At 36.5% G+C, this 24,719-nt stretch overlaps 2 protein-coding genes across 2 annotated transcripts; both read left to right on the top strand.

Annotated features, from left to right (window-relative positions):
• Positions 1-716: 716 nt before the first annotated feature.
• LOC131432755 (cytochrome P450 4C1-like) lies at positions 717-8,446 on the top strand. The gene is made up of 6 exons (XM_058599254.1): positions 717-938; positions 6,659-7,042; positions 7,097-7,166; positions 7,227-7,545; positions 7,603-7,846; positions 7,904-8,446. Exons 1-6 carry the CDS (start codon positions 779-781, stop codon positions 8,242-8,244), a joined length of 1,518 nt encoding a protein of 505 aa, XP_058455237.1. The 5' UTR covers positions 717-778; the 3' UTR covers positions 8,245-8,446.
• Positions 8,447-9,031: 585 nt separating this feature from the next.
• On the top strand, positions 9,032-11,217 carry LOC131428409 (uncharacterized). Its single transcript, XM_058592356.1, has 2 exons — positions 9,032-9,522; positions 9,587-11,217. Exon 2 carries the CDS (start codon positions 9,750-9,752, stop codon positions 11,037-11,039), a length of 1,290 nt encoding a protein of 429 aa, XP_058448339.1. The 5' UTR covers positions 9,032-9,522; positions 9,587-9,749; the 3' UTR covers positions 11,040-11,217.
• Positions 11,218-24,719: the final 13,502 nt, after the last annotated feature.

Genomic DNA, 24,719 nt, shown 5'->3' with positions numbered 1-24,719 from the left:
TACCTAAAATTTCATCAGTTTGACGCATGCAATAAAAAGTTACACACGAAAGAAAGTGTAGTATTGTTTCCAAGTACAGTCTCTATTATAGTCCGTAAAACGTTACTGAACAAAACGACACATAGTTACACAATGTTTTACCGAAATGGATTGCTATGATCAAAATAGAGTTTATTCTTGGTATCCTGGCAAGATTCGAAGAAGAATAATCAATTAACCCACATTTTCTTCCCCGAAATCAATTACACATTGTGAAGACATTCGTTCGACAACCGATGGGAAGAGAACCGATAACTTTTACGGCTAGAGCTCGACGTAGGCGTAGGCACAAATGAATGATTGCTATATCTAAATTATAATCTGATGTATGTAATTATGAAATTTACATGTAAACACAATCTGATGATGTTGTTGGGATAGTTCATGTGAAAACATTTCATGATACGCTATTGGTTTCTTCCATGAATTAAAGATAGGATTGGTTTTTTTTTTAAATCAGATAAAAAGAAAGAAAATAAATTTGATTATCTCGAAACCAAAATATCGTTCAGAAAATCATACATGACTTGTAACTTCTGTTGCTTTTTTTAATTCAACCGGTGGGTGCAATATTGGGAACTTATCGCATCGAAATGTTACCACTAATCCTCTAGCAACGATAAGACACTGGGATAAATAGGCTTTCGCCGAAATATTTCTATCAGTCTATCGTTGTTGTTCGCGGGAGGTGTTTATTGAGTACTGATTGTTATTGACGGGTATTGTGAAGATCGGAACAATGTTCTTGGAAGCTATCCTTGCGGGGATTCTGATTTACCTGTTGATTAGTTTAAATCTCAAGCGAAAAGAAATGAAGAACATGGCAGTATATTTCTCCGGACCTAAGCCCAATGCAGTTTTTGGAAACGTGTTGGAGTTCTTCAATAAGGATATACCAGGTGTGGAAACTACATTGAAAATTTAAACGGGTTATGATTTCTCTGCTAATACGGAAGCCCAAAATGTTGTGTGTTATATTACCGATATTTGTTTGGTATTTTCATGAGTTTCCTAGAATTGCCGAGAGTGAATTGTATTATACTTGGAATAAGTAAGGTACAATATTAGGACTGCAAATCTCACAAATCCCACTGTCGCCCGAAGGTGGGATAGAAGTATAATCTTTACCAATATTTCGTAGAAACTTGCAACGTAATATTGAACCAAACAACATCTCAGGAGGATAGTTAAAATATTTGTCAGAAATATGTGATTGTGTTCGTATTCACAAACGGCGAAAGTACCAGTCTAAACAATCTAACACCTTTTGTGAAGATGATAATCTATATGAAAACTTTGTTATGGATTGTTTCAATCAAATCGTTTTTGTTCCTGTGTGAAGAATGGCTAGGAAATTGTTTTTTCGAACAAAAAAATATCAAAGTCATGGCGCATCACATTTTGCAGCCGATTCATACAGTACAGAATCGTTGAATGGATACAATCCTCCTTACACTAAACATCCTTCCACCAGATCGGGACTTGAACAAATGTCAAATGGCTTGTAAGACCAGCGCCGTATGCATTGAACTAAGCGAACAGAAGTGTTAACAAATTTCTTTCGAACAGAAGTGATAAATTGTATTGGCATTGACATGCACTGTAAAAATATCTAAAAATTTACTTACTTAAATAGTGAATACAATGAAGATCATATGAGCCATACACAGATAAAAATTATGAACTTTATAGGTGACATAATTCTACAAACGATACAATTCAGAACTACTTAACCTTTCAAATTTTACAGGCTCCGAGTATAATTTGCACTTGGCTAGCAAGTGCGACTGAATGAATTTATATGCACCATTTACCAGCCTTGCAGATATGTGCTTCTGTGGTTCAGTCGATTAAACACCTTGCTTTATGATCTAATGTTTCTCGGTTTCAAGTCGCGCTGTTGCTATAGATCTTTTGTTTTATATTTCATTCAATTTTAAGTCTTGTATTATTCAAGTCACACAATTTTAGATGTTCTTTAATATAAATTTGCCTGAAATATGATGCTTCATTTATGTGCATCTTATATGCTGTAAAATCACAATTTTTCGAACTGTGTAATTTCCCATTCAATGTAACATAAATTTCTGAATATTTATGCACATTTTAATGTGAAGTTTGTTTCTAGATAATTTTCTATGCAGTATTAACTCAGGAAAAGATAACTCGCATTTTTCTGTCTGTATTTCTCGTCATGACGGATTGAGTTTTACATGCTTCTCGCGTAATTTTCACTTACCACTTTTACACGTGTAGCTACTTCGAATCGCCTGTATGAGTTTAAATGAACAACTTACCTGTTAAACAGATATGTGCTTTTGTGACTCAATCGATACACGGACGCTTTTTGTGATGTGGGCGTTTTTCAACCCAAATGCACATATGATGATAAATACAGTACGTAGAAATAATATTTCGTAAAGTGTAATTTTTTCGGTTTTTAACGATATCAAACTAACTGGAGATTATAAGAGGAGAAAGAATATGAAATCATAGAGCCATAGTACTCAAGGAAGAGCAAGGATGTGAAGACTAAAGTGCGGAAAAGTGAGGGTCATTTGAGTAAGCAGAAGGCTTCTCGTATCTAAACTTTTACCTTCTACCAGAGGAGTCGAACTTAGGCATCTTAGCGATACGAGTCATCCGAGTCTCTGATATGTCAGAAAGTAAAGGCAAAGGTCATTTGCCATTTACTGTCCGAACCGGCAAAAGTAAAGTTACGAGAAGTTGTCACATTCTGCCCACGACGGTTTCTCACACAATGTGTTTTCATTGTGTTGATATTTTCTCATACAGTTAGTTATAACACCGGAATGGAAGATTTGTCCGAAACTATTGCTTGAGTGCCTGGAGTTGTAGCGTATGGCTATGCGTCCCAGGGTGCAAGCGGCGCACGGACAGCGCTCCATTCATCGCTGTGTGTGATGGAATCCCATCAAATTTTTTTTTACTTTTTTATTTATGACTTCTGGTCAGTCAGTAATTTTTACTTTTTTCGGTTTTTAACGATATCAAACTAACTGGAGATTATAAGAGGAGAAAGAATACGAAATCATAGAGCCATAGTACTCAAGGAAGAGCAAGGATGTGAAGACTAAAGTGCGGAATAAAAAAAGTAAAAAAAATTTGATGGGTTTCCATCACACACAGCGATGAATGGAGCGCTGTCCGTGCGCCGCTTGCACCCTGGGACGCATAGCCATACGCTACAACTCCAGGCACTCAAGCAATAGTTTCGGACAAATCTTCCATTCCGGTGTTATAACTAACTGTATGAGAAAATATCAACACAATGAAAACACATTGTGTGAGAAACCGTCGTGGGCAGAATGTGACAACTTCTCGTAACTTTACTTTTGCCGGTTCGGACAGTAAATGGCAAATGACCTTTGCCTTTACTTTCTGACATATCAGAGACTCGGATGACTCGTATCGCTAAGATGCCTAAGTTCGACTCCTCTGGTAGAAGGTAAAAGTTTAGATACGAGAAGCCTTCTGCTTACTTAAATGACCCTTGTCACGTCTCACTTTTCCGCACTTTAGTCTTCACATCCTTGCTCTTCCTTGAGTACTATGGCTCTATGATTTCATATTCTTTCTCTTCTTATAATCTCCAGTTAGTTTGATATCGTTAAAAACCGAAAAAAGTAAAAATTACTGACTGACCAAAAGTCATAAATAAAAAAGTAAAAAAAAAAAGTAAAGTGTAATGTTTGTAGTAAGTTCCCAAAAAAATTTACACAGAATAAATCATGTGATTTCTCATTTCTAAAATGCACAAATTTACATTTTTTTTGCACGCAAATTTACATTTTTTTTGTAAAATTATGAAATTTGAGATCCAATGAAATGAGAAACAAAAAAAAAAATAGGGCAGTGACCGTAACTTAAACCGAGGCTCATTAGATCACTAAGCACTTCCACTAATCGACTGGGCTACAGAAGCACACGTATGCTTCACCGATATTTGATAAATATTAATTCATACTGCTGCACTTGCTGCTTGAACGAATATTAAAGCCGGGCCTACTTAGATTTTAATGAAAGATCGTATGATCTAACAAAACGCTATTGAATTTCATTTGGATCCGACTTCTAATTCAGCAATTTCAAGGTTATGAGTGTTTCAAATGTCACACTGTCATTGAAAGCAACGATGCACAAAACATAAAATACCTGCTAAATTTGGTTCAAAACTATTTCAAGTTGTAGGTCTTGTAAGTTAACGCTTAAACAAACTTTCTTATTTTATTTTCAAGTGTCGAAAAGTACGTTGAAGAATTCCACTGTAATAATATATGATCAATATGTGGAAAGCAGCTTATCTGAAATGATTTCGAATGAATGAATATGTGAATAAGCCACTGATAGAATTTACTTTCCTTCTTTTCATTTTGAGATTATGTCTAGTTCAAGTAAAGGTCAATAGTAAACCGCTACAAATAAACAAACGATGTAATCTTTCTTGACCGTACTTGAATAAATGTTATGTCACAAAAAATCTATGCTTAGACTTATCAGCACCACGCAAATCTTATCTAGACGCAAAGTTCATTTTAACCTTTTTTTTTCCCGGCAAATCGTAAATAGATTAGATTCGTCCGTCAAAATAAAGATATTGTATGGGCTTTGAAAAATATAAGTATAGGCTATTTGTGTACGATCTGAAAGATTCGATAGTTAGGTTGACGTGAAATTCTTGATTAGATTGGTTTGTAAACGGTAAAAACTCATGTGATAAAAGTCAATAGTCAAGTGCCAATAGTCGACTTTTGGGTTTGCTGCTTGGGAAATTGATGCATGTTCCATATTGGAGTTTTTGACTTCTACTTTCGGTGTTAATGGAATCGTTACCCGGCATACACGAAATAAATTTATATGGCCATCTACTAACAAATACCAACGAATTGAAATAGTTTTAGACCAGTACTGAAAATTTCGTATCCTATTTTCGTTGTCTATTATATGAAGGTTCAACATTCACACTCTTTCAGTACGCCAAAATTGAAACTTTTGTATAACAAAAAGAATTCTTAGTAGTCTAGATAAAAAGGTCGCCACTTGTGACATCCAACTCGACTCTTAATGTAAATTGTATTCATATTCCTATAAATATAATATCCACCTAGTGGTGTGATAGCACCTTTCTCTTGCCATTCAAATAGTCTCATTGATACATTTTTTCATTGAGCTAATATTTGATCAAGATTTAGGTAGATTTATTCGAGTCCACTCAGGATGATAGTCCGTAACATTCGGGGACCTGAAAGTATCGTATCGAAAGTATAATACATCTGAATTTGATCACACACAAAAATATGCAGAGAGAAAAAAGTGCGATTTCTCAGTTACGTCACTTATATGATTATATCTTCGAAACAAAGAGTGTTTGCCATGAGCATTATAAAAAAGCAAAGTGACGGAATTGCATTCTTTTAATGAGATTTGACCGTTCTATTTCAACAGACCTCGCAGCCGCTTCATAGCGCATAGAGTCATTGCAAGGTTAGTGCTACGATCCTATTGACACTAAGAATCCTACCACATCGGGGTTCGAACATACGACAATTTGCTTGTGAGCTCATCGAATAACCTAATAGTAGTTTTAAAATGCGTCTTAGATTTCCAAAATCGTCTCCAAAATCTCCGAGAACTGAATGTATTGAAATTAGCTGCAATTTGTCGACTACTTCATCTATAAGATAATGTTTTCCATAACTTTTCCAAACTTGATCAAATGACTTTACAATATTCTTTAAATAGGCCTAAGTTATTCGAAATTTGATGAGCAATCTCCGAGAATATTGAGCCGATAGAAAAGATATGATTCTTCGATTACATTATTTACGCCATATTATCTCCGGACACGGAAGGCTTCATCATTTGGTATTCGAACTTGATCAATGAATAAACAGTACACAGATATTTTGTAGATTCACATCTATTTTCAAGCGCATATTCGAAGCAGGAAATTGAATATAATATTACGTCACATTTTATTCTGTGTATCGTTCAAGCTGGCCTAAGCTTGCTGAAGTCGGTTTAATCATCAACCTTAGGTTGTTGTCAGAGTGAAAGCGTCACGCAAAGCGTCTAGGTGCGCGTGCGAGCTAGTTGCGTTCGATCAAAGCAAACCTGTCAGAGTGAATGCGGTGCGATCGCATTGAATCGCTTCGCTTCGGTCCGCGTTCCGCGCTCACTCTGACTTCAACCTAAGAGTAGCTTTCAATTGAACCTAGGTTTGTTGAATTGGTCAAGTTACCTTCGAAAAAATTGAGCGGAGTGAAAAAATGCGTTTTGTCGGTTGCGTCACTTAGAGCAAATTCAGCAGCTGCAAGATTCATATGGGTGGTCTATAATGTAAATGAAACTGAACAAACGTATCCCCAGCAATCCGTTTTTGTTGTATTTATTCGACCAGTTCTACTGTCAAATTTAAAACTGGTATACATTGCCGTTCTATTTTTTCTATATTTGAAACAGATAAAACGCTGTTGGGGCTGCCAGTTTATTTTGTTATAATTTCTAGATTTAAATTTTTAAACTGACATAAATTATGCATCTAGAACTAGAGCACTCCTGTACATGCCTGGGTTTTATTTTACTTATTTTTTTAAAGGTATATTTGAAACCATCATTGATATTCACAAGCGTCACGGACCTGATCTTATTCTCTGGACTTTGGGGAACCTAAGCGTAATCGATGTTTGCAGTGCCAAAAATGTCGAGAAAGTGTTGATGGCTAAACAAACCGAAAAGTCACTGCTGTATTCATTTGTGGAGCCCTGGCTTGGTTTTGGATTGTTGATTTCCAGTGGAGAAAAATGGTTCCAACGAAGAAAAATTATCACTCCGACGTTTCATTTCAAAATTTTGGAACAATTCGTGACTGTTTTTAACAAAGAATCAGATATTATGGTAGATAATCTGAAGAAGCATGTCGGCGGGAAAGAGTTTGATATATATGATTATGTGACATTGATGGCGTTGGACAGTATATGCGGTACAGATGATTAATAATTTCAGGTCGGTAGAGATTTACTATCGTTTATTACAGAAACATCGATGGGAACTTCCGTTAATGCGCAGAAAGATCCGAACAATAAATATGTTCGAAATGTTAAAAGGCAATATTTTGCACAATTTTCCTATGAATGAGTATCTTACAGAATTTGTTTTATTTTCAGAATGTCTGTTTTGATTCTTCTTCGAATAGTCAGCATATTAGCCGGATTTCCAACATTATACACACTGTTTCACCCAAATGCATATGAACAACGGGGAATAATCAAACAGCTTCATCAATTTACCGATTCCATTATTAAATTACGAAGAAAACAGTTGGCACAAGATAAGCAGAACAAAGTTGAGTTCGACATGAACGAGGAAAATTTGTATTCCAAGAGAAAATTGACTTTCCTGGATTTGTTACTAAATATAAACGTGCAGGGTGAACCGTTCTCTGACCTTGACATTCGAGAGGAAGTTGATACATTCATGTTTGAAGTATATCTTCTGGAATAATTTGCTGCAGTTTTATTATTAGTTAAATCTCATCGGTAGGGTCATGATACGACTACGAGTGGAATTTCATTTACCATCTACTTATTGGCTTTGAATCAGAATGTTCAGGATCGCGTTTTTAATGAAATTGTATCCGTACTTGGGAGCAATCCAGAAACCACTGACCTTAGATGTGCGATTCTACAGGAATTTCGTTACTTAGAAACAGTGATAAAAGAGGCAATGCGCTTGTTTCCACCTGTACCATTCATAGGCAGAAAGTTGGTGGAAGATTTGGAAATGAGTAAGTGGAATTAATTTCTAATGTATACTTACTAATGATTTACTCAACTATCGATAGACGGTACGATTGTTAAAGCTGGACAAGATTTCCTCATTCCAATCTATGTGATCCATCGGAATCCCAAGGTATATCCCGATCCGGAACTATTCGATCCTGACCGGTTCTCTGATGCCACTGAATCTAAACGAGGTCCCTACGACTACATTCCATTCAGTGTGGGATCACGGAATTGTATCGGTCAACGGTACGCGATGCTAGAAATGAAAACCACACTGATTAAACTTATCTTCAATTATAAAATTCTGCCCGGTGAGTCGCTGCCAAAACTCCGTGTCAAAACTGATCTCGTACTACGACCCGATAAGGGACTTCCAGTGAAGCTCCTCGCTAGGAGATAGAGAGAAGTTAGCAAAGCAAAGACTATGCACACTTTATTGAAATGGAATACATTCACGAAGAATAAGTTCAGATCAAATTGAGGTTTTTGTTCGGTTATATAGGTCTCTTAAGGTTATTCAAAATTAGTGTTATTTGAGAACGCGAAAAAAAATTGTTTCAATCCCTAAAAATGAAATTTGTTTTCAGTGTCTTTCGTTTGGCTGCATGAATTTTATTTTTTAGTACAGATTTATATACTCGCTGTTGATATTCTACAAAATGTTGAACTGATGTGTAATAAAATAATAACATTTATATAGTAATAGTAATTCATCGTATCTTCATAAACCTAAAAAACTATCTGATTTGAGCCAATATGCACAGCTGACCACAAAGCTTTTTTCGGTGTAAAATGATCAGTAAAATCGATTGCACGCATTTAGAAAGATCGCACGAATCGTTATCATGTTCATTTTACCCCAAGTTTTCTTTTTGTACCGTGTTGTATTTCAACCTTAATCTTAATCCACCTAGTGGTGTAATGATGCCTTACACATATTACTCATAACATCATAAATATTACTGTGGAATTCGCTAATACAACTGTTCATTGAATAGAAATAGGAAATTTTGCCCGGACCTAATCTAACAAACTCTACAAATCCTGTTTACCCAGTAGTTCCGGAATCGGAAGAAGTGTCCACGAAAAAAATTTGAACCTATTAGTTTGTGAAAATCGATTCGGCCATCTAGAAGAAAAGTGAGTGAGACTCTTTTTGCTGTGTTTAATCACCATTTTCATTCAGTAATAGCCGTTCAACCGAGAAGGTTGTGTATAGAAGCGTACAGTTTAATAACGCTGGTTGGTTTACACGCGTTAAATACGACAACGGTTGAACTACAGGTAGAGACCTGTTGGCAGCAGCCGTTAAAACGTAAAATCGTGCTGCATAAGAGAGCCCTAGTGCTGGGCCAAGCTGGTGAAGGAAACAACAAAGGGCGTTTCCCAAGCTCTACCCAGGCCACAATATACAGCCACAAGTGCTGAGCAGGAGAGTGCAAAGGCACATTGAAGAAGAAGAGTGCAAAGGCACACAGAAGCAGGAGAGTGCAAAGGTACACCGGTGCGAAGGCACTTCGGTGCAGAAGCATATCGGTGCGGAGCACTAGGAAGAAGGAGACAAGACAACTCGGTCATTCCACTGCCATACAACACGCAGGTATACACCGGTGACCTGCGCTGGTTACAGCTGGCGAAGACGAAAGCAAATCGGAATTCGAGTGGTGCTGGATGTCAGGTAGCAGTAGCATCACATCATATTCTATCGCTACAGTGAGCTTCAGCATTGTATCAACGTACAGATACATCCAACAAGAACATCTAGAGCAACGAGGATCTACACGGCAGTGCAACGGAGATAGACAACAATTTCAAGGTAGAAGTTTTTTCTTTTCCTTTTGATTGAGTACTGTGTAGTGTTGGTTTCAAATTTTATTTTAAAGTTTAGTTAAAAATTTTAATGTAATGGATGAATCCATGGACGTAAATCCTAGCATGAATCCGATACCCCCACGAACGAAAAAATATCAGGAGAGCTCTTCTGGGCCTTGGATAGTCTTTTTTAGACGTATATCAAAGCCATTAAACATTTTTCAAATTAATAAAGGTTTGACATCACGATACTCTTCAATCAAAGAGATCATAAAAGTAAATAACGATAAAATTCGTGTTGTGGTAAATAATTTGAAACACGCGAATGATATTGTCTCTTCGGAACATCTCAATAAAGAGTATAAAGTTTACATACCCTCCAAAGATGTCGAAATTGACGGTGTTGTTACCGAAGCGAGTCTTTCGGTAGATGATTTACTCAAGCATGGTGTTGGTCGTTTCAAGAACTCTATGCTTGAGGGTGTGAAAATACTGGAGTGCAAACAACTGTACTCAGTAGTTCATGAAGAGGAAAAAAAAGTTTATCGCCCATCAGACTCGTTTCGAGTGACATTTGCCGGGTCTGCGTTGCCGTCCCATGTCTATGTCGATAAAATTCGCCTCCCTGTTCGGCTTTTTGTTCCAAATGTAATGAATTGTACGAACTGCAAAAAATTCGGCCACACAGCTACTTACTGTAGTAATAAACCAAAATGTATTAAGTGTGAAGGGCCTCATAAAGATAATGATTGCAACAAGGAAATTGAAAAATGTATTTATTGTGGGAATAGTCCTCATGATGATATTTCAGTATGCACTGCATTTAAAGTGCACAAAGACAAAATTAAGCTTTCTTTAAAAGCACGGTCTAAGCGCACATATGCAGAAATGCTTAAAACGGTCATTGATGTCCCCCCTTTGGAAACCGAACACGGGTTTTCAAATCTAGAGGAACCAGAGGACTCTGACTCTGACGAAAATAGTGAAGGTAATTCGTTTATCACTACCCAAGGGTCAGTTAAGAGAAAGAAGTCTTCCTCCAAATTACCAAAAAAGACACCTAAAATTTCATCTTCAAAAAAAGATCCCCGTGTTAAACAAAAAAAGTCAAAACCAAAGACTGTGCCTCCTGGTTTGTCAAATTCACAAACCAATCCAGGATCTAGTACAGAAAAAGATAATAATCCAGTGGGCTCCATTTCACAGCCACCAACAGGATTACTGAAGTTTTCGGAAATTGTTGAATGGATTTTCTCAGCATTCAATATATCTGAACCCTTAAAGACCCTCATAATGGCATTCCTTCCAATAGCTAGAAATTTTTTGAAGCAGTTATCAGCTCAATGGCCAATTGTCTCAGGTTTTGTATCTTTTGATGGATAATTTATCACCCGTCGCAAATGATACAATCACTGTCCTGCAGTGGAATTGTCGAAGCATCATGCCAAAACTTGATTCATTTAAAATATTATTGCATAGTCAAAAATGTGATGTATTTGCTTTATGCGAAACATGGCTTACTTCAAACATAGCTTTAAATTTTAATGATTTTAACATTATACGTCTCGATAGAGACTCTCCGTATGGTGGAGTGCTTTTGGGAATTAAGAAATGCTATTCCTTTTATAGATTAAACATCCCTTCAACTTCTAGTATAGAAGTTGTTGCTTGCCAAATAAACATTAAAGGCAAAGATATTTGCATAGCTTCGGTTTATATTCCTCCAAAAGCACAAGTTGGACAGCAACAGCTTAATGAAATGGTTGAAGCCCTTCCTGCACCACGATTGATTCTGGGGGATTTAAATTCGCACGGTATTATGTGGGGTTCCGTTTACAATGATAGCAGATCATCTTTAATACAAAACATTTGTGACAATTTTAGCATGACGGTATTAAATATGGGTAGCATGACACGGATCCCAAGACCTCCGGCACGCCCAAGTGCATTAGATCTATCTCTTTGCTCAACATCAATTCGACTAGATTGCACCTGGAAAATACTGCCTGATTTACACGGTAGCGATCATTTACCAATCATCATCTCAATTAGCAGTAGCAATTGCATTGCTACTTCCGCTAGTATTCCATATGATTTGACAAAAAATATCGACTGGATTAAATACCAAAGTAGTATCTCTAGTATTTTGAATTCAATGGAAGAGCTCCCTCCACTTGAAGAATATGACTTCCTCATTTGTTCGATTCTGGAGGCAGCAGAACAATCCCAAACTAAACGCTTTCCTGGGCCAACGACTAACAGAAGGCCTCCCAACCCCTGGTGGGACAAAGAGTGCTCAGAGGCTAAACTCGCAAAACAAAATGCTTGCAAGACGTTTCTAAAACGGGGAGGAGGAACTCCTCAGAATTTTGAAAAACTTATGGTTTTAGAAACCAAGTACAAGAGCATACTTCGAGCCAAAAAATGTAGCTATTGGAGACATTTTGTCGAAGGTTTGTCAAGAGATACCTCAATGAGCACTCTTTGGAACACGGCCAGACGAATGAGGAATCGTACCGTGGGCAATGAGAGTGATGAATACTCGAACCGATGGATATTTGACTTTGCTAGGAAAGTTTGCCCAGATTCTGTTCCTACGCAGAGCATTATACGGGAATCTCCTCCAAATAATGGTTTTATTAATAACCCATTTTCAATGATGGAATTTTCTATAGCACTCTTGTCTTGTAACAATAACGCTCCAGGGTTGGACAGAATTAAATTCAACTTGGTGAAGAATCTGCCCAACCTCGCAAAAAGACGTTTGTTGGAATTGTTCAACAAGTTTCTTGAGCAAAATATTGTTCCACCTGACTGGAGACAAGTGAAAGTTATCGCCATTCAAAAACCGGGGAAACCAGCTTCCAATCACAACTCATATAGACCCATTGCGATGTTGTCCTGCATCAGAAAATTGTTTGAAAAAATTATTCTACGACGTCTCGACTCTTGGGTCGAGACGAACGGTTTGTTGTCAGATACTCAGTTTGGCTTCCGTAGAAATAAAGGGACGAATGATTGCCTTGCATTACTTTCGTCTGACATCCAAATTGCCTTCGCTCAAAAGCAACAAATGGCATCTGTATTTTTAGACATTAAAGGAGCATTTGATTCAGTTTCCATTGATGTTCTTTCAGACAAGCTTCACCAAAATGGACTCCCAGCGGTTATAAATAATTATTTGCACAACCTTTTGTCAGAGAAACACATGCATTTTTCACATGGCGATTTGGCAACACTCAGAAATAGTTACATGGGTCTCCCGCAAGGCTCATGCCTCAGTCCGCTCCTCTATAATTTTTACGTAAATGACATTGACAGCTGTCTAGTAACCCCATGTACACTAAGACAATTGGCAGATGATGGCGTGGTTTCAGTTACTGGACCCAAAGCTATTGATCTGCATAAACCATTGCAAGATACCTTAGATAACTTGTCCGATTGGGCTGTTCATCTTGGTATCGAATTCTCTGCGGAGAAAACAGAGTTAGTCGTCTTTTCAAGAAAGCATGATCCCGCGCAGCTTCAGCTCCATATGATGGGAAGAATGATCCAACAGGTTTTAACTTTTAAATACCTCGGGGTGTGGTTCGATTCCAAATGCACGTGGGGAGGACACATTAGGTTTCTGATAACAAAATGCCAACAAAGAGTAAATTTTCTTCGAACAATAACAGGATCTTGATGGGGTGCTCATCCGGAAGATCTAATAAAATTGTATCAGACAACGATACTTTCAGTGATGGAATATGGATGCGTTTGCTTTCGTTCCGCTGCAAACTCTCATATTATCAAACTGGAGCGAATTCAGTATCGTTGTTTGCGAATTGCTTTAGGGTGCATGCATTCGACACATACAATGAGTCTTGAAGTTCTGGCGGGAGTTCTTCCATTAAAAGATCGATTTTGGGAGCTTTCATCACGCCTGCTAATAAGATGTGAGGTGCTGAATCCCATGGTAATTAATAATTTCGAACGACTAGTCGAGCTTCGATCTCAAACAAAATTCATGACAGTATATTTTAACCATATGTCACAGGAAATCAACCCTTCAAGATATATTCCTATCCGTGTCGGCCTCCTAAATGTCCCTGACTCAACTTTATTTTTCGATACATCCATGCAGCGCGAAGTGCGTGGAATCCCGGATCATCTACGTTCGACGGAAATCCCAAAAATATTTTCAAGTAAGTTCAGGCATATTGACTCTGAGAAAATGTTTTACACGGACGGATCGCGAATTGAAGAAGCGACAGGGTTTGGTATGTTCAACAATAATGTTTCGGCCTCATTTAGGCTTCAAGAACCTGCATCTGTTTATATAGCAGAGCTAGCAGCAGTTCAATATAGTTTGAGTGTAATCGTCACATTAATTCCAAACCATTATTTCCTCTTCACAGATAGTCTGAGTGCAATTGAAGCCATTCGCTCAAACATGACTGGCAAGACTGAACCGTTTTTCCTGGGCAAAATAAAACAGTGCCTGAACGACATATTGAACAATAATTATCTAATCACTATAGTCTGGGTCCCGGCTCATTGCTCCATTCCTGGCAATGAAAGAGCCGATATTTTAGCCAAACGTGGTGCTATTGAGGGTGAAATTTATGAGAGACCAATTGCTTTCAACGAATTCTATAGCTCGTCTCGCCAAAGAACACTTGCCAGCTGGCAAGCTTCTTGGGATAAAGATGATCTGGGTCGGTGGATGCACTCAATTATTCCGAAAATATCGACAAAGGCATGGTTCAGGGGACTGGATGTGAGTAGAGATTTCATTCGTGTGATGTCTAGACTCATGTCCAATCACTACACGTTAGATGCACATCTCCTTCGAATTGGGCTCTCCGAGACTAATCATTGTGCTTGTGGCGAAGGTTATCGAGATATTGATCATGTCGTTTGGACATGCGTGGAGTATCGTGATGTCAGATCTCAACTAATAAATTCTTTGCGTACCCAAGGTAGACTATCCAATATCCCAGTTCGAGACATTCTTGCTTGTCGTGACCTTTCATACATGAAACTTATTTATCATTTCATAAAGAAAACTGGAGTTTCAATTTAATAAAGGCCCCTTTCAAGACTTAGTTCTGATCCCAGCTGCGTCCATGAGTTCAACCAATAGCTAAATTAGAATAAAAATAATGTAATGATACAAACAAACTCGAAACAGTTTATGAAATTATTAACAAAATGTCTGAAAATAACAGCTTATTTTATAATTTATAGAAGTTAATCGTTTGGTTCAAATAATATTTCCGAGTAGATTTCATAATTAATGACGAGTTACCTAAGATGATATTTAAGTAATAAGAGAATATGTTTTAATAAATGCAAAACGTTGTGACTATGTTAGAATTAAATTAGGATAAGAATATTATGTAAAAGTGATGCTACGGCGAAGAAAAACTTATGTAAACTGCCTTAAGAAATAAACGTATTTATGAAAAAAAAAATCACCATTTTCAATTCTCCAGAAACCGGATTCAGATGACCGGAATAGCCGGAGTTGGTTTGTTTGCTAGCAACAAATATGACCTACAAATTGGAATAGTTTTGAATCTAGCTAAGTCTAGACTTACTATCTCATGCTCTATTTCGATGAAATCAATTAAACGAAATCTAATAAACGAAGCGAACCTGTGTTTCTGTTACTTCTGCATATGTAAGTCGAGCTAAACAGCATGAATCAGCAGCATAAAACGTGTAGGATTATTATTATTATTATTATTTTTATTACTATTATTATTATTATTATTATTATTATAATTATTATTATTATTATTACTATTATTATTATTATTATTATTATTATTATTATTATTATTATTATTATTATTATTATTATTATTATTATTATTATTATTATTATTATTATTATTATTATTATTATTATTATTATTATTATTATTATTATTATTATTATTATTATTATTATTATTATTATTATTATTATTATTATTATTATTATTATTATTATTATTATTATTATTATTATTATTAATATTATTATTATTATTATTATAACATTTTTATCAACCGCACCGCACCGGCACCGTCTTTTACCAATATCACACACCAGTAGCAAGCATCCGTAACCGGAACACACACACGAACACACACACACACACACACACACACACACACACACACACACGGACGGATGGATACACACACGGACGGACGAATACACACACAGACACTTGCTCTGTTCGTCGAGTTGTATCGAATGGTATATGACATTCGGCCCTCCGGCCTTGGTTAAAAAGTTGGTTTTCACAGTGGTTGCTTAGCCATTCTATATGAGAAAGGCAAAAACGTTGGTTTGCTGACTTCAAAAGTGGTCGTAGAGACACCTTCATGGGTGAGGGAGTGTAGTAAGTGTCATGAAAAAATTCATATAATCGATAAGACCGTAGAAACATTCTGTATACCTTAGATATGATTTTATGGGGGTGGATGTAGCAAGTGCCTTAAAAAAATGTAACGGCATAACTCCGAAACTACTGAACGAATTGTTATCACACTTGGTACAGATACTTTTTGCTCTTCAGAGATAGTTGTAATGGTATTTTGATGGGGGAGGAAGCGTAGCAAGTGTCCATAACATGAGTCATGAAAAATTTTTTTTTGAAGACCACGGATACTTTTTGATTTAGATTTAGATATGATTATAAGGGTATTCGTGTGGGGTAGATGTAGTACGTGCCTCTAAAAAGGGGGATGTAATGTTTGTAACGGCATAACTCCGGAACTACTGAACGGATTGCTATCAAATTTGGCACAGATACTTCTTGCTCTTCAGAGATGATCATTAGGACATTTTCAGAGAGGGAGAGTGTGTAGCAAGTATCCTTAACATGGGGGAATCGAAATTTAGACAAGAAGGAGGGGTTTTTGAAAATAAATTTTCATCTCCCATTTTTTGTATAACAAAAGAATTTCAAGGTCGAAGTAGATAGTATTGCTGTTGTTGCTGTTGAGTGCAACGCAATTTTCTTTAAATAATTTCAAAAGTCTGGTTCCATTCCATTCCACTACTCAAGGAAATCATGGAGGAGATCTATAGTAAATTCACTGACAAACAGGTCAAATTAGATTATAAGATTTTGGGGGTTAGGAAATGTAGCAAGTGACCCGAACATGGAAAGCGTAAGGGAAAATTGATCGAGTTTTACGAAAAATTGGTACTTCTTTACGAGTACAGCATATTTCTACCAACTAAGTGAGGTTCATAAAAATAAAGAGGGAGGAGGAATAAGTATTCTCAACATTGATCTGAATTGACGAAATCATACAATCAATGTGAATTTTTTAATGTAAGTTGAGAAAACTGTCGACTCAAGGTGATGGAAATAAGTTTACAACAACATTTGTATTAACTGAATCGTTATTCTACAGGTTTCCCTCCCCAGTGAAAGACCAAAATGGTTAAAGCCGGGGTGAAATAGTTGATACACGGAAAGACCGAAATTAGTATTTTGGCGAAAAAATTAGTTGATTTTCTGATTTTGGTTAGTTATTTTTTGAGACAACTAAAAAAATCTTACTTTTGCTAATTTAGATTTTTTAATTCTAGGCCCCTTAATAATAATAAAATATATGGCGCTCTGTCACCGAAAAAAAGTTAACACCGTAATTACTACTAGCCAGTAGATGGCACATTACACACACTTCCACAGTTTATGTCATTTTTACATATCGGTTTAGAAATTTATATATGGATATATTGTAACACATGCGAAAAACATCTAAACAATTTGCAAGCAGTTTCACAAGACTGTCATTTTTAGCTTTTCAATGGATTGTTTTGTTTTGACACTTCTCATGAGTTTTTGGCTAATAAACTTGTTAATAAAACCAATTTCATTTTTGTTTTCTTTGTGCTGTCCTTCAGTAGTGACGGTGATAGATAGATAGAATCAAATTTTCGAAATTTTAATAACGAAATTAGTTGGCAATGAGAATTTCGTGTTGGATTGAAATATTACTGGGTTGTGTCCAGAATATTCGCCAACTAAACACATTCTCTAAAAATAATAGATTTTTTCAGTACAGTAAATTCTAAATTTTAACTACTTTATAGTTATTTTGGAAATTTTGTTGTTAAAATCAACTAATTCAAAAACAGTAATACGAATTAGGCGCAGAGCTGATTTCGGTCGTTCCGTGTATACAAAAATTATTCTATAGTACAAATGTAGTTATGATGTTAAACAGTTTTTCGTAATAAAATAATTATTATCTGATGGAAAACATTGAGCAATTACGTGGAAATAATTATGTCATAAAATTTTCATAAAGAGGAGGGAGTAGGAAGTGTTTATAGCCATGGAAGCAAAAGGTATTCTACAGGGTCCGCCATCTAACATATTTTTTTTTAAACTAGCGGTTATTTCGACATTGGTAACCTTAACGTCACTTCTGATTTGCCAGAAACTTAGTTTTATCGTTCCGCTGCACGAAAATCGTTGTGTATACGCTTGAGGAACGCGCGAAAATAGTGCCAACTAGGCTTGCAATCAGCTTGAAGAAAACGTCCATTTTTGCCAAAAAATCATCTTCTCGGATGAGGCACATTTTCATCTCGGCGGGTATGTTAATAAGCAAACTTGTCGCATCTGGGGGACGAAAACCCCGCTCGTTATCATGGAGAAGCCGATGCATCCTCAGAGAGTGGCGGTTTGGTGCGGATTTTGGTCTGGCGGCATCATTGGGCCATTTTTCTTCGAAAATGAGGCAGGAGCCGCCGCCACGGTCAATGGCGAGCACTACCGCGCCATGATTAGCGATTGGTTCTTCCCGTTACTTGAAGAGGAAGACTTGGACACCAATTGGTTCCAACAAGACGGTGCTCCGTGCCACACAGCCATTGCTACGATTGATCTTCTGCGCACAGTCTTTGAAGATCGAATTATCAGTCGAAATTCGGATGTCGTTTGGTCGCCTCGGTGCTGTGATTTGACGCCGTTAGACTATTATATTTGGGGGGCTGTCAAAGATAAGTGTTATGTGGACAAGCCAGAGACAATTCAAGCCTTGAAGGACAACATTCGTGCAGCCATAGCTGAAATAAATCTGCATGCAATCGAAAATGTATTAAAAAACTGGACCGACCGTATGGCGTACTGCAAGGTCAGTCGAGTCAGCCATTTGAATGAAATTATGTTCCACAATCAACCGGAAGGATAGTACTTTAATTTTAACCGTTTGTGTTTTATTGCATTTTTAAAAAAAAAGTTTCATGACGAACCCTGTAGATCGAATGTGACGAGGAAGTACGGAACCCTAGTAGCATGTTAAGTTGCTGTCCTGTATATTTCTACTGATTGTGCAATTTATCAAGTTAGTTTACATCACTATTCTAGTAACTGTTGTGTTATGGAAAAAGCGAAATTTTTCTGTGTTGTGCAACATACTTTCAAGTTCATCCGTTATTACGAACATTTATTCACAACGATTGTGCAAGTGATACAAAAACTCATGCGTCGATTCCATCGAAAAGGCAGTAATAAAAACAGCGAAAAAACAATTGTAAAACTCGTGCAATCTACTACGTAATGTAAACAAGAAATGAAATGACGTTTACAAAAACATAACAAACATAATTTCTTATCTCCCGGCTCATTGTTCCATTCCTGGCAATGAAAGAGCCGATATTTTAGCCAAACGTGGTGCTATTGAGGGTGAAATTTATGAGAGACCAATTGCTTTCAACGAATTCTATAGCTCGTCTCGCCAAAGAACACTTGCCAGCTGGCAAGCTTCTTGGGATAAAGATGATCTGGGTCGGTGGATGCACTCAATTATTCCGAAAATATCGACAAAGGCATGGTTCAGGGGACTGGATGTGAGTAGAGATTTCATTCGTGTGATGTCCAGACTCATGTCCAATCACTACACGTTAGATGCACATCTCCTTCGAATTGGGCTCTCCGAGACTAATCATTGTGCTTGCGGAGAAGGTTATCGGGATATTGATCATGTCGTTTGGACATGCGTGGAGTATCGTGATGTCAGATCTCAACTAATAAATTCTTTGCGTACCCAAGGTAGACTATCCAATATCCCAGTTCGAGACATTCTTGCTTGTCGTGACCTTTCATACATGAAACTTATTTATCATTTCATAAAGAAAACTGGAGTTTCAATTTAATAAAGGCCCCTTTCAAGACTTAGTTCTGATCCCAGCTGCGTCCATGAGTTCAACCAATAGCTAAATTAGAATAAAAATAATGTAATGATACAAACAAACTCGAAACAGTTTATGAAATTTTTAACAAAATGTCTGAAAATAACAGCTTATTTTATAATTTATAGAAGTTAATCGTTTGGTTCAAATAATATTTCCGAGTAGATTTCATAATTAATGACGAGTTACCTAAGATGATATTTAAGTAATAAGAGAATATGTTTTAATAAATTCAAAACGTTGTGACTATGTTAGAATTAAATTAGGATAAGAATATTATGTAAAAGTGATGCTACGGCGAAGAAAAACTTATGTAAACTGCCTTAAGAAATAAACGTATTTAGGAAAAAAAAAATAATTTCTTATAAATAAGTTTCACATTTGATTTTCAATACAACTGTCTCAACACAAACATGGATTTTGTAAAATAATCTGCACATGAAAAATGATAATGCACATATTGTAGAATTAATCTTTTGTGTTTTTGTAAATGAAAAATCGACAACGAACTGCATTTTTATGGTGAAACATGTATTCGTACGCCCGAAATTTTCAAGCGCGTTTAAATTAACGTGTTTTGATGATTGTACACAAATTTCTGTGAAAATAACAGTCTATTATTTTTAATGAGAATCATCGGAACGGTGTTTAAAATACGTGTATTCAAGCATTCTTCAAAATTCTCAGACGATTTTGATCAAACCATTAGTTTAACCTCATCCATCATTAAACCTGAAAAATCTCGAAATGATTTTTTCTTGAATATTTTTCAATATGGCATCGATTGTAACAGTGAGTTGAATAGAAAATGGTTCACCCAACGTAATGACATATATTATCTAAATAACAGGAAACATTAACATGTTAATATTTCGGAGAGAAATTCTCTATGTTTTGTTTTTTATCAGTTTTAATCTTCTAGTTAAATTAAACAACAATACAGTATAGTCATTTATCTTAGAGGGCTCGACTTTTGTGATACGCACTGTAGGTATTATTTTGGCAAGTCCGTGTGCTGTAGTTGCAAAAACAAGTTGCACAAGCGGTAGTATATAACTATGCGAGTAACTGTGATGAAATAAACTTTTCGTTCAATATCTTTGAAAAGTGATGTCAGGTCAGCTTATTTTTTTCGCGAGATGAAAACCGAATACAAATTATCTGATTGATTTTTTTTTTCATTGCGTATATAACGCTGTATTCCTGCATCTTTTATGATAATAATCTCATGTCTGCGCGTCTGTCTGCGTTCAATTCAAACATCTTGCACAACTTTTTTGCAAGTTTTGAATCTTATTTTAATGTTTTTCTAAAACTGAAGAAAACTGCGCACACTGATCTAAAAACTCATGAGGTCAAAACAATGCGGACTCTACCGAAATATATTTTTTACAGCAAGGTTATCAATTCGACTTAACATTTTTTGCCTTGCGGAGAGCATCAATCATTTCCAATTTTTCTTCCACAAGAGATTTATATCAATTTCGACGTATATTGTGTCCGGTACAATTATGACAGCCGTTTGGAAAGTTTTTGATAAGTTGCACAATTGTTATAGTTACTCCCGTTTTACATGACGATGTGAAATTTTTTGTAGAGCTTCTAGTGAAACATTAACAAGTTGGTGATTTACTGCAGTAAATCTGTATTGTATTGTAGTATTGTGAAACTTAAAAGTGATAAGCACAACCAATTTTAATATATATTTCTGAGCAAATCTAACATAAATAACATTTCTAAATCAATTGTAAAACATCTTGAAAGTTCAATAAGTTACATTTGCTACTTGAGAAGTACATTACAAGCACGTATACATAATAATTCTAATACATTACAAGCACATATACATATGAAACTCGGAGGTTACTGTAAAGGTAGTTATAGAGAGAAAGGTGTTTTAAATGTTTCTAACAAAAGGGTTCGAATATGAAACTTACTCAATTTGTCAAGAATACCATGAAAATTATGATTATATATTACGGAATATTGTTCAATCGGGTTGTCGTCTAAGTTGTGTTTCATTACATTCAGAATATCAGTGGGAAGGACAATTTCTAGAATTTTCTCGGCCTTGCCTTCCCGAAACATTTCCGAGCAACGCCGGGTAAATCAGCTAGTAAATAAATAACTCAAAATCGCTCAATTGATAATCTATAGATTCTCTATGTAGGTTTTCGATACTGCAGTTTTTTTCTTTTTGATAACTTGAAGATTGAAAATTGACTGAGACGTTTTTCTTGTTTACAGAAAGTTGATGATGATTTCCACAGTTTTGATACACTACCACACTGATATGCGTGGTAAACGTGTATATTTGGGAAATTTTCATGTTGGATCACTTAGTTAGATCATATCTTTGTAGAGTGATAAATATTATTTGTGGCATGCGTTGTTCCCATCAATTTCAAATAAAATATATTGTGAGATAAGAAGGAATAAATTCAAATCGAATTATTCGATTATCTAATCAACGTAATGTAGAAGACCGGTCAATATGAGAATGCATGATAAAATAAAAGTATTAGCAGCATCGTTAGATGGGCCACGCCATTATCAGACCGAAGAAATTTTTGTTTTTTGAACACTTTTCATTCTTATTTTTAAACTTTAGAAGCTATATTGTGTTTTTTAACTAGAGCAAATAGCTAATTTCTTTCCTAGTTTCGAAATCGATCCAGAACAGGAGCTGTCAAATTAATATCTTTTCTGCGAGATGCCACTGTCGTTATTCGAAGGCAAGCTTTTCATACGATGAGAGCTTTCATTCATAAAATAGTTTAACCGCTTTCGGAAAATGGATTCTGCGCACTGTGTATTGTTCATTCTTTATGTAAGTAAGCACACACACACACACGTATGTGTGTTTGATAAACATCCGCTGGCACCGAAACCGCTTGCTTGCATTGTTATTCATGGCTGCAATCAAGCTTTTATTCGCCAAGAATTGTATATTGGGTTCGATATTTCTTGTATATTTCGTCCTGGTATCATGACAGCAATCTTCATTACGAATCATGTGTGGGCTGCAATGAATCTGACTAGTCAACTGTAAACCCCAGCCCAAACCATGAAATTCGGTATCATTCAGAGTGAAAAGTTCAGCCAGCCGTCGCAATATATGCCTTTCTGGCACATTCCGTTTGTGTGGGCTCTGAAATCAACCAATACGAGAACGTTTTCCCTCTACTACCGAAAAGAGGGCCTGCCCACGCGCAATATCCTCCGGAAGGATTGCGTTTTGCGTATAATTTTGTCCCACTGAAGGGATAGTACATCGTTAGTCGGGTATTGCCAAAAGTATCAATGAAGACAAAGCTTACAAGCATGGGAAAGGAAATGACAAAACGAGTGTCAAAGCGGGGATCGCACGAAAAGGTCATATTTCGTCCGAACCAGCGTTACTCTGGCATTCTCCTGGCATTCCGGTTCGTTTTGCACGTAGGTTTCGTTGAAATTTGCTCACAATGATTAATTCCATCCAACTCGAGAATTGCCGTGTGGGTGTTTGCCTGCAGTTGGCTGTTGCGCTTATGGGTAAGACTGTGCTCCCCAATGAGAGAGTTTTCCTCTGCCCGGCGGCATGGGATTCCGTTCTGTGCCGATGGAAAGTGATGGTGTACATGGTTGAGAAATGTAGCGGAAATAATGAAACAAATGCAAATTCTGCTCAATGTGTCTTTGGCTTTGTGTCGTTTTGAACAAACGATGTATCCTCTGTTTATGGCTTGGAGAATGTAACCGGGCTAAGTTGAATTCTCTTCAATATCTTATGCGTAGGCGAAAGAGTGACCCAGGACTAAGCCAAATAGGGTGATTTGTTTCAAGTTGATTTTCATTTATGTTTATTCGAGCGAACATTTACATTCGATACTGAGATTACATATATTTCTAGCTCAGTTTGTTATGGAAAAATATCATTTCGCAAGCACTCTAGTGAGTAACTATTGATTTTAGACGTTAAAATGAGATCAATTTCATTACTTATTTCCCGTGGGAAATTTTGAGCCGCACAACGAGTTTCTTGCTCATTTGTGATAACGTTTGCATTAAAAAAAGTAACTTTTTTTCGGATGGTGATGAAAAAAGCTTAGAAAGATAATTGCTTTTGATAAATTTCCCTTTGATTATTTAAGATTAAGTGCAAAAAAATTGACATTCAAAATTCTGCAGCCTGCTAGGTAATTTCTCACTGTTTGGCCGGTTCCGGCCAAGCTCACGCAGATATTTAACCACTTTACCCACGGTCTTCCTCTTCAGCTTCCTTTAGCTTCGTGTAGCTCAGGGTCCGGAACCGGGTTTTCTTTCGATGCTTTGATTGTTGTCTAATAGTGCCAAATGTTGTAGATGTCGGAACGGGCGTATCTGGCGTCCACAAAGTGCCGCACGATGTCCGTTTTCGACGCGGCGGGGTGCCGTTATTTGGACATGAACACTTCTGCACGGAGCTTCTTCGTATTGTTTTTGCCATCACAGTTACAGTTCAACTGATAAAGCTGTCAAATTTTGTCAGCTGTCTCATGGGTTACTATGGTTGAAGCTGCATGGGTATTTTCGTCAGTGCGGGTGAAATAAAACCCATGAAAAATCGGCAATTTTTCAACTTTTTTTTAAAATGCAAACGTTACAATTTATGCAGTTGCTGGATGGCCATTTGTCCATTCGAGCTTAGATATTCGAATCAGAAAATTAGCATAAATTTGATTGATCTTAGTGATGTTTTTTTTATCATTTGAGCGTTCAAAACTTTTCCATCATTCGAGCGTTCAAAATAAGGGTAATATTACTAATACGATTGGTTTTATCAGCATGAGTAAGTACGAACTTAATTTTACATTTGTGCAATATTGGAGCTCTCTTTCCTTAGCAAG

The sequence above is a fragment of the Malaya genurostris genome, chromosome 2 (assembly GCF_030247185.1).
Source record: "Malaya genurostris strain Urasoe2022 chromosome 2, Malgen_1.1, whole genome shotgun sequence".
NCBI classification, from domain to species: domain Eukaryota; kingdom Metazoa; phylum Arthropoda; class Insecta; order Diptera; family Culicidae; genus Malaya; species Malaya genurostris.
This window is presented reverse-complemented; position numbering and strand designations above follow the sequence as displayed.

Excerpts from the sequence above, each read along its gene's own strand:
- LOC131432755 (XM_058599254.1), top strand. The coding sequence starts at position 779 with ATGTTCTTGGAAGCTATCCTTGCGGGGATTCTGATTTACCTGTTGATT. Across the intron at positions 7,043-7,096 it reads GGCGTTGGACAGTATATGCG|AAACATCGATGGGAACTTCC; the intron begins GTACAGATGATT and ends CGTTTATTACAG. Across the intron at positions 7,546-7,602 it reads TTGATACATTCATGTTTGAA|GGTCATGATACGACTACGAG; the intron begins GTATATCTTCTG and ends TCTCATCGGTAG.
- LOC131428409 (XM_058592356.1), top strand. The coding sequence starts at position 9,750 with ATGGATGAATCCATGGACGTAAATCCTAGCATGAATCCGATACCCCCA.